This window comes from Lonchura striata, chromosome 15, assembly GCF_050655825.1.
Source record: "Lonchura striata isolate lonStrDom1 chromosome 15, ASM5065582v1, whole genome shotgun sequence".
Classification (NCBI taxonomy): domain Eukaryota; kingdom Metazoa; phylum Chordata; class Aves; order Passeriformes; family Estrildidae; genus Lonchura; species Lonchura striata.
Genome location: NC_140717.1, coordinates 6527731 through 6541902, shown reverse-complemented (window position 1 = coordinate 6541902; position 14172 = coordinate 6527731). Strand labels below are relative to the sequence as shown.

General features: G+C 45.2%; 1 protein-coding gene across 4 annotated transcripts in view; it reads left to right on the top strand.

The window, feature by feature from the left end:
- The window catches only part of BICDL1 (BICD family like cargo adaptor 1), a 44650-nt gene that overhangs the window by 378 nt on the left and 30100 nt on the right, over positions 1-14172 (top strand). For all 4 annotated transcript variants that reach the window (XR_013340924.2, XM_085592643.1, XM_077787149.2 and 1 more), the window contains exon 2: positions 4505-4720. Coding sequence is in view for 3 of the 4 variants with exons in the window: in XM_085592643.1 (XP_085448769.1) it covers positions 4505-4720 (216 nt within the window). In the remaining variant the exon portion in view is untranslated. The remainder of the gene's footprint in view (positions 1-4504; positions 4721-14172) is intronic.

Below are 14172 nucleotides of genomic sequence, written 5' to 3'. Positions count from 1 at the left end.
GGGCCCGGCCGAGAACCCACGGGACTCGCGGTGGCCGTGACGGGGAAGAAAGGGTCTGAGCAATGCCTGCCAGGCCTGGGGGAGGCAAAGCTGCCGTTCTGCCCCGCTCCCCCCGGCCGAGAGCCGGCGTGTGGGGCCAGGGCCGGGCTGCAGCACCGCGCTCCGGAGGCTCCTGGGGGCTGTTCTGCCCCAGGACCACCTGGGAGACATGTGCAGGCTCATCTCGTCACAGAATTACCTCGGAAGTTAAATTTGCACAGCAGGTACTGAGCTACAGAGCATATGTGACCCTTATGCTTAAGCTGTTGCAGCTAAGGCTTTAGGCATGGCAGGAGATAAGCCCTAACGATACATCGCTGTTAGCTGTTTGGTCTGAAAAATGCCTACAGGTATCTGGAGAGAGCTGTTTGCCAGGAACTCGGGGATTGAGCTATTTATTGAATTTTAAAGATCAAATAGAGCGATTACAAAGAAAAAGACTCGTGCAGGCAGCTTTTTTTTTTTTGGAACAACTCTCTTGCACAATTGTGAGAGAACAACTATTATTCACCCTTCCTCATAGGTACTCTTGAAATTGTATTTCTTCCAATAAGTAATACTGCTTTGAAGGCCGAGGAAAGCCTCTCTCACCTTTTTGGAGAGAGTTTGAACGGTCCTGGATTAACATTCACATTTCAAGTCACAGCCATAGACCAGTCCTTTCTGCACAGTCCTGCATATTCCTTTATTCCTTCCTCACAGACTTAACATTTCTCAAGTTCAAGAGGATTTGTGAAATTACTGTATGCCCTTTGTTCTCCTGACAAAAATTCCTCTCTTTTATTAAGCTTGTCATTTACCCCAGCTGATCCCTTCCTTTTTGCAGGGGAATCTCTCTGCCTTTGCTATTTTAATAGAAAAATAGTGAAGGTGACATTTGCTCCAATTGTTGCTTAGTGGCTCTGTTTATCAGATGAAAATCTCCCAGAGTATTAAAATTTGCCAGAGTGAATGTTTCCAGGTTGATCTTTAAGCAAGAACAGATGTATGTGGTGGTGTGCTGACATGTTTTTCCTTAGGAGTTGGAGTAGAACCTTTCCTACCATTAAAGGAAAAATGCACAAGTTTAGGTACCCAGCAAGCTGCCTCTTAGGGAGTTCAGGAGCCTCAAATACCACTCACTGTTTGCAAAATGTAGAGGTGAAAAGGAGAAGGGAGAAACTACAACTTTATAGTAGTTTAAATAACATCCCACAAATGTTTACCTCTGCTCTCACAGGCCCATTCAGAAGGTAAACACAAGCGACTGTTCACATGTTTTCATCTCATTACTATCACCCTAACTTCCCAGTGGAATAACAGATTGCTATTTTCCAGACTACCCATTTGAGAGGAGTTAGTATTATCTACTTAAGGGTCATTTTTTTTCCGCTGAGTTTGGCAAATTTAACCCAGTGCTGCCTCACACAAAAAATCAAATTTCAACATTAATCTTCTAAAATACAAGCTTGATAATCTCAGCCTCTTCAGATTAAATCTCGGCCTCCTCCTGTTGCCACTGAAGTGAATAAAATTTCACAATAAGCTTTTCGATTTCAGAGGAGCAGAGAGGAAAGACCCACAGCTGTTCCCTCCTTCCCTATGCTGAGAACTTTCTGACAGTGACAAAAAGCAAAGTCTCAGATGAGATCCTTGGTGACAATCTGATATGATGTTTAGCACTTAGAAGGAGATATTTTGTCCCAGTTCACAGTTCAAAATTGGTTACAAGAGCTCAGTGGAGCCTCTCCATTTCACAACAGCCAAGGTACTGGTCTGCTTGTTGGGTTTTGCCTCAAGATTAAATATGCTCTAGTTTTGTGGGTTCATTGTTGAGGTACAGCATTCCTGCCATACACTTACTCTGGTAAACCTTTCACTTCACAGCCTGAATTTAAATTCATTTCCAATCATGAAATTGAAGTTCTGTAATAAATTCTGATATGTGGTCCTAGACAGTTTTATCCTCTCTAAGGGATTAAAGCAGTTAATAGTGATGTTCCTCTGACACAGGAGCCTGCTGTGTCTGAGCATTTTACAGTATGAACCCTCTTTATCAGCTGGGAAATTCCCCCTTGCTTTCATCTCTTCAGATGAGGACCAGCCCGGCTCAGTTAAGTTGAAGAGAAGCTGTTTTCAGAAGAAAACATCTTCTAGAAAGCTGTGTAAAAATCAATGAGCAGCTAGTGAATGGAGAGACACTCAGGAAACAAGAAACTCCCCTACTGAGGACAGCAGTTTGCCCTATCAGCACTGTGTGCAGAAATCCCCTCCAGACCTGCAGCCCTGCAGGTGCTGGGGTGAGGGCAGGCCAGGAGAGATGGCTGCTGACAGGAGCAGGGAGGACCAGTCAACACATCTCATCTGGGTTATCCTCCTCTTTGCAACAGCCTCTCCGTGCCCCACTGCTCTGTTCTGGTTTCTCTGTCACAACAGAATAAACTTCATATTCTTCACCTTCTTCTAACACCAGCCTTTGTGATGGCCATTTATTGGGGCTGTGTGTAGTGGAGATTTGCTTTTGCAGTGAAAGACTAAAGTGCTTTTTAAATGATTGGCAAGGCTTATCAGTGGCTTCTAAATCACATTTGGGTGTCTGGGGCACTTCAGCTGCAGTGCTGCTTCTCAGCAGGCTGAAGTTCTACTTTCCATTTAGAGAAGGCCCTGGATCTTTCTAAACGTTGCCTAGCAGTGAAAGAGGCAGAGCTATAAAAGACAGAATTTTCAGTGTGCTGCTGAAAGTGAAATTGTGGCTGCTCCAGCCACACTTGGACTACAAACAAGATTTCTTTGCAATGGTTGTCATGGGCCAGCTGCTGGGATCTCATGCCTACCTATTGCATTAAAATATTTATATTACTACTTAGCTCTCATTTGCAAGGATGCTCATTGTTTCAGTGTCTGAAGCATGGGGAAATCCCCTACTATGGGGATGTTTTTAATCAACTTTCCCTCATATTTAAGGGTTTTTCAAGAAAGTCTGGAATTTGCAGGAGGATTTGAAGGGCACAAGCAACATGCTGCTACACTCAGCTGAAAGGAGCATAGGAAAGGATTTGGGGATTGGGTGAAAAAAGAGAAAACATGGCATCTGTGTGGCAGAGCAAAAAAAGGTGGAAGATTAGCAATACACAGGCCAGAGGCTGGGGAGGTACTGGAGGGTTTTGACATTCAGACCTTCTCAGGAAGGTGACAGGGACCCTGCCAGGGAGGCTGTGTGTCATCAGCAATAGGCACCCAGGGGAAACAGCCCCCTCACAGCCAGTGTTTCTAACAAGCAATAAAAACCCACTTCACATAAATGCAGTGCAATTTTCTTTTCCGCCTAGCAGGTTTATTTTCCCCTCCTCTCAGAAGTGCCATGGGAATTGTTCACTAGGGAACAATTCACCTGGGAGAAATAGGCAAGTGCTACCAGTGTTTGGCCCAGTGAGTTTCTGTTCTTCTCTAAGACACATTCCATAAAGACTGGGGAATTTGATAGAGCGTAGCAGGAGATTATTATGGGGATCAAAGGACAACCAACAAGGAGAGGACTCCCGTTTTTCAGGTTTTCCTGCTAATCCTGGGACGTGCTCATGTCCTCAATCTGAGACTGTTCTGAAAGTAAATGTGTGTCTTTAGTCACCAAGGGAAATTCAAGCTAAGGGTTTTGGAGCAGGGATTCTTTCAAATGGGCACAACATAAATCTGCTTTGACCTGATTTGCAGCTCTGTTTCAATCAAGCCCTCATTTAACTGAGCCTGTAAAACATGCAAAAGTTTCACCAGATTTGTGCTGTGCCTCATTTTCCAGCCAATCCAAAGCAGAGCAGAGTCTCCAGAACCGAGAGTGGTTTCTAAGAAACCTGGACCCAGAACATGGATGTACGTAATGACTATAGCAACCATTTCATTGCATCCATTGCCATTCCAGAGCGGGCTGCATCAAACAATGGAGTTACTGTGCACTATCAAACTCTCAGACAACTAATTAGGTCAGGAATAGAAGGAGCAAATGGATAGATGATTCAACTGTTGTTCATGAGACCCATATGACAGCAAGGATGCCTCATCTACATTCCTCCCCAACAGTAAGGGTATACAGTTTGTGTATTTTGACTATAAAGGCAATTTTTAAAAAATTATGCCACTGACCACTGAAATATTGCTTTGGAGTTAAGCTGGGCTCTGCTAAATCAATTGCTTTGTCTGACCTATATATCTCGCCTATTGACATGCAGCCTACTTTACTCTTTTGGCAGTTATTTCAGTAAAAATTCAATGTACTGAACTCCAGTGGCCAAGGACAGGCCAATTGCTGGAAATGGAAAATGGCTTTAGTGCCAGTGACCTGCCCTGATGTGGAATTGTCATCTCCATGGCATTGTCACGCTCTAGCACCATCCTCTTTCCTACACGAGGTTTTAACCCTAGCATAGAGGAGGAAAAGGAGACATTCACCTTTTTCCCCTCCCTTCCTAACCTTTTCTCCCCCATCACGTAGCACCTGGAACAAGAGAAACACGAACTGCGGCGGCGATTTGAGAACAAGGAGGGAGAGTGGGAAGGAAGGGTGTCCGAGCTGGAGAGCGACGTGAAGCAGCTGCAGGACGAGCTGGAGAAGCAGCAGGTGCACCTGCGCGAAGCCGACCGGGAGAAGACGCGCGCCGTCCAGGAACTCTCCGAGCAGAACCAAAGACTCCTGGACCAGCTCAGCAGGGTGAGTCAGCTGGGTGGCACAGCTGGGCATGGGACACAGTCACAGCTCTGCTGTCATCCCCCTCTGGGGCAAAGGAGTGGGAAAGCTCCAACTTCCAGGGAAACAAACGGTTCTGCCTCTGCTCATGTTACACAGGTGTCGCGGTAAGACGTGCTGCCTTTCAAGTGATTTTACACCTCTAAGGAGTGATGTGTTTCTTTGGCAAAACAGTTGTGTTTCTGGGTTGAGTGGTCATTTACTGCACAGTTATCTCTCTTGACTGTTTTTGTATCTAGAACTGATTTAGAAAATCTGTTTCTAACTTACTAATAGGCTGAACAAATGTAGCATGTAAGAAGAAGGCTAATCTGCAACAGTGGGTTGAAACACTTTTTGCAGGCCTCCCTTTTTTGAAATACATTGGCTGTAATGTTGTAGAATTGAACATACCATGTCATTCTCAGATGGTGTGTCACTACAGATAATTTTGCAATGGTTAGATGTGTGAGAACCTACTGAAATTCCTTGGAATGCCATGTTTCATCAAAGAGCTTAACTTGCCTCTGAATGAAAGAGGATTTATAGTGAGGCTGCTACAAATCAGCCTAATTGGCTGAATACTTGCAGCATGAGTTTCTTTCTGACAGCAAAAGAATTAACAGTTTCTGCGTCCTTCCCACAGAAGTGAACCTGTCTTCTGGAATTAAGAATCTTGATTTTTTTCCTCCCCACTGGACAGTTAGCACAAACCATAATTTTAATGCTTGAGAACATAGTTACTCCAGCAAATGAAAGCATTTGCTTGTTATCAGTTGCTTATTCCCAAAATAGCATAGAACAAAAACACACACACAGATTCAGGCTGAAGAGGCCCACCTCATGCTGTAAGAACATCTCTCAGACTAAATTCTTTCAGAGCTGAGTCTCTGGGGCTGACATGAAGGTTTTGCCTATGAGAGGGTGGACACCTCAGCCACAACACTAGGATCAGAGGACTTTGAAGAGGGTCAGATGTACAGGTCTTCACTCAAGGTGTGTATGCAGTTGTCCTGTACCTCTGGAGGTGAGAAGAGTTGGTGTTGGTTATGACACTCTCTACTGACACTTGAGGAAATCATTCCTCATTCCACTGTAGATTTTTCTTGTCAAGGATTAAAAAGCCAGTTATTGTAATTTGGTTAACTAGCTTAAAAAAGAAAAGATAAAAAAAAACCCGAAAAGACCTCATCTTCCTTAGCTCAGGAATGCTGCTAAGTTTATCCATGCTTTTAAAGCAATGTGTCCCAAGTGAGCTACAGATCTTTTACCTTTTCTCTGGACAGAGTGTATTCCACATGCACCATGGATGAGAGTTTCCACCCACAATTTTACAATCCCTGTGTTGTGTCAGGTTTCTTATCCAGGACTAAGAACTTGGCTCCTTCTGTGTATGTATGATTTCTGTCACTGGCTGGGGAATGTAAGATTTGTTATTGTCCAAGCATAAGCATAAACTGGAAGAACAGACTAGAAAGTAGGAGAGGCAAAGCAGACAGCTTGTTCTGGGCTTTTAAACCACATGGGATTATCCTCACATGGTACTTGTGCTACAGGAACCTCTCACAGCCAGATGCTCAGAGAGCCACTCCACAAAACCTTGTAAGAGGAGCCACCAAGTTAAATCTACCAGCATGTGGTGTCCAAGCATGGCTTTTGTTCCCTTAACTCGCTGTTAGTGTTCATTGACCCTTTTCAGAACTGGCACATTCAAAAATGCTGAGTATTGGTGCTGCCCTTCCCATTCCAGCCCAACCCTGCTCCCAGCTTGGAGGACAGTTTTTCTCCAATGCAGATAAGCTCTGATAGAGACAGAGCTGATGTTTGCTGAGGCACGACTCAGTGCTCATTGAGTTTGTCACCTGGCCAAAACTTGCCAGTAACTCAAATACAGCAATATATTGGGTATAACAAGGGTGTAAACAGTCTTCCCACACTCAGGAAGACCTGGACAAATTGAAAGAGAGTAGGGAACAATATGTTGTCATTCTCAGGGCTTTAGCTGAGGCTTTTTAAAATCTCAGCATTATATTAGCACTTGATTCCTGGCTGCTTAATATTCCATATTTGCTGCTCCATAGTGTATTTGCAGTCTCATGTGTCTGGCTCTTATTCTGAAGAGGTTACTCATGTAATCCCTGGGGCAGTGGCACTGCCTAAACCCTGCACCCATGTAGTTCTGGCTCCTGTTACCATTTAGGCTTCCAATTAATAAAAAGGACAAATAAGAATTGCATGGATGTGCTTGCCCACAGCCATACTGACATGGGCTAGAGTCTCTCCTGGGATCATGAACTGAGCACTGGGAGAGGAAAAGTCCTACCAAGAGGTGCTGTTACAGCTTCTGTGACCTTTAAGGTGTTGCTGGTATCCTCCTTGTGTTCTTGGTTCTGCATTTGTGTCACCGTGGGTTGTTTGGAAGCAGAGGGTTATGAGAAATCTGGGATAAGGTGATGAAAGCCTTATTCAGAGCCTCAAGTCTGCCCTGTCCAACACTTTATATCCTGCTTCCCTCACAGGACACAAAGACAGGCTTCTCTCTCTGGTAGAGTCATTATACACTAGAAGATACTGGCTCCTTAAATTTTAATTTCTGCAGTTTTTAGCAATTAACATCTCATGGCCCCACTTAACAACACTAGATCATCTCACTCCTGGAGAAGGTATCCCCCCTGTGCCAGGTGCCCCCCTGGCACTAGGCTCTATGCACTGAATGACAGTCAGCCTCAGGGGCTGCCAGCCCACATGGTCCTGCTTGTTTCTTCTGGATTTCCAGGGCTTTAGCCTCTTTTATCTCAAAGCAGGGCAGCAGCCACCATCTCCTTCATCCTGCCCCTCCTCCTTCCTGCTGCTGCCATACTTTCACCAACTAATTAGTCTTTAGGACATTTTTTAAACTCTGCCTTCCCCAGAGATGAAAAGCCAACACATACTCACTTTGTCTAAACCTGACACTAATGCCAACCAGCCAAGCACACACACCCACACAAGGACAGCAAGGGGACCTGTATTGCAATTAATGCCTGGGACTGAAAAAATCCATCATCAATTCTAGCAAAGACTGGTAAGGAAAACTCAAGGATAGGAATGTTAAGTCTGTTCCAGTATCTAAAAATTAGCTTCTTGCCTCTGTCACCAAGAGGCTAAAATAAGGTCCTTAAAATGGTTTGAGGTCTTCCAATGAGGTGGTGATATAGGAGAACTTTAAATATCTAATAATAGTAAGTAGGCTATAAGGAACTTTGCCTTCTCTTGAAATACAGCCTTTGGTTCTCTCCTTTTAGCAGAACAAAGATACTGCCTGAGGTTAGAACAGCATTAAACCATGGGGAAAATCTGGTTTGCTGGACTGGGAACACATAGTGAAGGATGTGATTGAAATGCCAAAGAGCAAGTTTAAGACTTCCACTGTATTTTTTAGTTTGCTACATGATGATTAAAACCCTTCTGCACATTGCTTTGATTTCCCTCCCCCTGCCTCAGCACCGCAAAGGGTGAAGGAGCTCTCAGCAGTGTGTCCACACCAAGCTAAATGCCAAGTTTACCAAGGAGAACTGTGGAGCTCCTCATGAGCAGTGTGCCAGGGTACAAACCACTCACCAGAACTGCTCAGAGCTAAAGTATAGGAGGCAAAGAACAGTTCTGCTGAGAAAGTCATGGCTTGGGAATTATTACATGTTCTGTTTCCAGCTCCTCCAGTCTCTCCCATCTGTTTCAGTTCCCCACAAGGATAAAAAAAGAAAAAGAAAAGAGAAAAACACAAAAATCACAATCCTATGCCTTCTGTCCTTTTATGGGGGAGTTTGTATAGGGAAAGGTCTCCTCTTACATGTGCCCACAGCAGGTAACACAGCGAGAGTCCTGTCTTCACCTTTGGGCTTCTAGGAGTTACTAATATACAAATAATAATAACACCCAGTCATCTTCCTATAATGAGACAACATATTACTACTTCGTCAGGAAGTGAATGAAAAAAGACTTCCACGCTGTTTCTGAGTGCCTTCACCAGATGGCTTTCCCACACATTTCCTGCTCCCCAGCTCTGGCTCCTGGAGCTGTTTGCTGCCTGTAGCTTGGGTGAGGCTCATCCTTCCCACTTCAGCTGGGCTTCTTTTATGGTTCATGGAGCACAGGGGAGCGATTTCACAACGTCAGGCTCAGGTAGTTTTTGCAATGCAAATCTGTTTCCCGGGGCAGTGGCAGTGTCATCTTGCACTGCTGAAACAGCTCCTTGTGTTTAGAGGAGTGCTGGGCTGCTGTGGCATCCCTCAGAGGGGCCCTCAATCACCAACTCCTTAAATTCACTCAGCATCTAGAGCCAGCATGCTGCTACAAAGAATGAGGTGTTTCAGTCAATCCCTCTGCTACAGCAAGAACAGGAGCAGCCAGCCCACAATTCTCCAAAGGAGGTATTATTTACAAACCACAAAACCCTCCTTTCAGTAATATTTCAGTTGAAGTTTCTCACTTCATGCTCTAACATGCAGCATGTTAGAGAACTGGGAGGCACTGCCTGGCTATGCTTTGAAAGAAACAGGTTTTTATTTAAGAACAAGCTGACCATAATATATTCTCCTTTCCAAATTACTTGTATTTTAAATATATCCTTTAATGGTCAAGAACACACAGGAGAGGCAGGTCTGTTGTCAGATTTTGAAATTTGAAAGATTTTTTTGAATGGTTGGTTGCTGGGTCTATCAGCATAGGAACAATGTTAGTTTTAAGAAATTCAGATTATTCACTGAAAAAAAAACTTGTTGGAAGAAGTGTGCTGGGCGAGATGCACTGCTTTTGCCATGCCAGAGATCTGTAGCAATTACACTATGAATTATGTCTTTAATTCCTTATTTTATCTATACAGGTGCTTAAGGCAGGGCCCCTTATGTTTCTTATTTATTAAGTTGGCTATTGAAGACAGTAGGGTCTATTGGGAGCTCCATCCTTAGCACAGAAGCAAGTCAGGCTGAATTTAAGTCCTGCTTTGAAGGGCTTATTTTTAACCAGATAAAGATCCTGAGTGAACCTGGGCTAAAGAAGAGTTGCTTTACCTATCCCTACATTTCAAGGTGCAGATCAACCACTGCACTGAATTCTTTTTCATAAAAACTCTCCAGTTTTTGCTCTCCAAAGTGTTTACTGGACCTATTCAGTGAGTAGCTTATTAGTAGGAACTCTACACTGAACTCCTCAAGCACGGAGTCCTGAGTAGCAAATCTTCACCTTCATCACCACTGAGTAGTCCATATTCACTGGAAGGGGAGATTGCAGGAGAAAAGGCAGCACTGCTTCCTGTTGAAGGGGCTGAAAGATCTGCTTGTCATGGCAGCTTTGGGGTGCTGCTCATTCCTTGGGGGAAGGCCTTGAGCACTGTTTTGTGCCTGGCATAAACGTCACACATGGTGAGGTGAGAGGAAACAAGACACCAGCACCAGACAGAGCCAAATACTGATTCCAGCAAACCTCCCAGTAACCTCATTCCCCAGCTCCCCACCCCTCTGGAGCATCAGCAGATCCTCACGCCACATAGGCAGATCCCTGATCACCCAGGGAATACTAATGAGACAGGCTCCTTCTCTCCAGTTGCTCCTCCTTTAGCAGAGAGCACTTGTTAATAATTCAGCTTCATGCCACATCAGGCCTGAAGTGCTGAGGCTTTCCATGCTACAGCTGTGAATATAGGACGTGACTGCAGCTGTGTGTTCTCGCCTGCAGAGTCCTTCAATGAAATTGTTCAGTGCCCTAGAAGGTAATGGAGAAACACCTTGAGGTCACTGCTGAGTGGCACTTACCCACCATCCCTCTGGGAGAACAAGGAGAAAGGCTCAACCCTCTGCTGAGAGTCAGTCCAAGCCTGCAGCACCACTTAACCCCATTTTAGGACACCCAGAGCTTTGGGACCCAACAGGAACAGGGCCATCCAGACATCAAGGAATAAATACAGGAAGTGCCAAAGTAATTTCAGCAAACATGAAGGGGAGCACCCCTACAGAATTTGCCCAAGGATTTCACACACACTCATTTAATGAAAGATTTTTACCCTTGAGTCTGATGAGCACTTACTGAATGGGCAGAAAGAGAATGGACTGTAGTGGTAGGACAAGGGGGAATGAGGGCAAATTAAGAGAAGGGAAATTTAGGTTGAGTATTAGAAAGAAATTCTCTCCTATGAGGGTCCTGAGACACTGGAGCAGGTTGCCCAGGGAGGTTGTGGCTGTCCCAACACTGGCAATGTTCAAAACCAGGTTGGACATGGCTCGGAACAGCCTGGTCTAGTGGGAAAATTCCCTGCCTGTGACAGGGGAAATTTGGACTAGATGATCTGTAAGGTCCATTCCAATCCCTTAACATTTCACGCTTCTATGAAAGCTGTGCATGGAATAAAACAGGGACTCATGAATAGCAAAGCCCTCCCTAGGAAAAGGATTAAACTACTATTTAGATTAGGGAAAAAAAAAAAAATGTTGCTGTTAGGGTAGTGGAGCTACACAAGTCGCTGCTCCTGGGCAGAAGGATGGCATCCCTGTCCCAGGGGCTGGGTGGGACCCTCATCCTCCTCTGGGGCAGCAGAGCATCCCCTCCGTCCCCGGGAGCCCTGGCTGGCTGCCGGGTGGCAGCACGGCATGTCCCAGCTGGTGCTGTTGCCGCGGTAACCGGGAGTGATTTACCGGGAGTGATTTCCGTGCCGGCGATGCCGCGGCGGGCGGACCCGCGGGGAGACGCGCTGCTGACGTGCGAGGCGGGCGGGCGGCGGCCGCGGCCCGTCTGCCGCCCCCGTGGGCTCGGCTCGCTCTGCATCCCCCGCCTTTCCTCCTCTGCTCACGGCAATCCCCCCCCAAAACCGTGCTGCAGCTGTACCAGCCCGAGGCAGCCTGTTTGTCCCATCCACAGTGAGCTCCCGAGCCTGCTGGGACAGGTAAATATTTTATATCCTGGGTGAAAAGAGCCACGCAGGTGACCCTGCTGGGGCTTGGCACAGAGCATCACCTGGGAGTCCAGCTCGGGACGTGGCACCAGCGAAATGACTGTCTGACCGAGCCTCCAGGCTGTGCACGGCTCATCACCCACCCTCTGAGGCTCGTCGTGCCTGGATGGAGCAGCAGAGGCTGCCCCAGAACATCACAGAGCCACACCTCCTGTCCCACCACCACCCCCTTTCTGCACATCTGCAGGAATGAGTGGACAAACACACGTAGGTGTAAAGCCCTTGGTAGCCATACACTGTTCTTCCCTGCACTTCAGCTGAGCCCAGCTCATAACCCAGCTTTCTCCTCTGGCAAGTGGGCCTAGAAGAGATTTCAAAAGTTCATGCAAGGCTTCTCTCTTGAGACAGCAGCACCACTAATCTGTGAACATCTGAAAGCCAGAATCCAACATAAAACTGAAGCTGAACTTGTCCTGGAGTAAGAAGATAAAATCCTGAATGAGTGCTTTCTTCCTCTCTTACACTGCACTAAAAATTTTGAGTGGCTATTCTGTTTACATCCAGATTGTTTATTGGAATTGTTTTATTATGCAGTAGCTCAGAGGTAGGAACACACGGGCAGAAGAAATTTTTTCAAACTATTTCTGCTTGTTCACACTTGCTGTAAACACTTCCTCCAGGAGATTCTAGAAAGTAGGACACAGAAGGTGCTTGTATCCAGCCACTGCATTACTAGCTAGAACCAGAGACAAGCATGATTGAAAGCTTTGCAAATAGCTGCATAAGAAAAAACCAATTAAAAGCATTTTATCTTTAAAGACCCATTCTGGGTTATAAAGTTTGCACACCTTATAATTAAAGTCTTCTTTTTTCAAGCAGGCTTGCTTTCTGTAAATGCAATTTAGTAGACAATAGCTCAAGAGGGAAGTCTCTTCTACACTGAGAGGGTTTTGCCAGCTGTACTGGGTGCTCTGATTACCCATAAAATCAGAGACCTCTTGCAAAACAGCCAAGAGCTTAACCAACAGTTTGTTTAGAATGGCATTTAGCAGAACCCAGTTTATTTTGAGCAGAGACACAGGATCAGCAAGATGCTCTTGTTGACTTCTGATGGCCACAGTCCAGTAGAGCTGGCTTGGACTTGGAAGCACCACCAGAGGAATGGGAAATGCCACCTCAGACAGGGACACAACAGTATCCAGAGGCAAGGGTACAACAGAAAACAACTGACATAAGTCAAGGGACCTGCCTGTCAGAGCAACTGGAGTAAAAAGCTGCTCATAAGCAGCCCAAAGAAGCATTGAATTTGGAGGAGATACAGGCTGGCCTCACAATCTCAGTAGTTATCCTTCTGCAGAGGTCCAGTTCTGTAGATGCCAAGACCTGCAACAGATTTCCATCATGGATGGTATCCCTGTCAGTGTTTGAGGGGGGACTGCTGAGGTCAGAAGTGTTGAGAACAATTCCATTAACTGTTCTTGCCCTCTCCTAGCTATTCATGCCTGGAAGTATCTAATGTTGAAGCATGGAAAGAACATTTTTAAAAGGAGGGACTGCTTGGATAGTTTCAGCTCTACCAAGATCAGCACAGTAATGCAGATGTGTCATAGATGCAGAGCTTTCACAGAACAGTTACATGATCTGCTGATGTTTGGGTAACTAAAGCATCCAGCTCATTGGATTTGCCCTTTAAGTGGAATCCTTCACTTCCTTTACATTTCAGTGCACCAACATAACAAAATTTAACCTTGTGATTGCTTCGTTCTCTACATCCTTTAAAGCCTGTTCCTGAATCCACTTCCAGACTTGGCACAGTTTTGTAGTGACAGGGGTGCTCTTAGAAAGCTGTTCCATTTGGCAACTATTTAGCCTGAGCTGTTCCTGGTTACTTGTTGAATAAAGCACCATTGTACTTGGCTGTCTACGAGCTCAGATCAAGGAAAATGGAAGTCTTCTACAATTCAGGTGTAGACCAGCAGATTTGTCACTCACACCAGGACCATTAGACAGGTACAAATCTTAAGACTTGCTGGAGAGATGGGTCTGTATTTATAGAAGAGATCCATAGTCCCTACTACTTTTGCAGGTGATGTGTTTCAGGACAAAAATACCCATAAATTTCAAGAGAAGGACACCTTTTGGAGAAGTACCTAAAGAGCTCTCCATTGTTTCTTTACTTGGTTAGCAGGGGATTGACATAGATTTTATTGGAACATCAGGAAACTGAGGCACTGACAGAATTTTCAATGTAAACCAATGAACAAGACCCTAGTGAATAAAAAATCTCCTCTCCACTCAGACAGAGTATACAAGAGTTTAAGCTTTTCCCTTGATCTTATAGAATGAGTATGAACTGGGGTGGGACTTTTTGTTTGTTTTTAAGATGTGGAATAGGAATTCAGTGCTCTATGTCCCACACTGACAGCATGACAGGGTAAGGCTAGTGCTCAGACCTTACTTCTTGACTGAGTATAAGCTTTCTTTATTCTTCATGTCCCTTACATAAATGGCCATG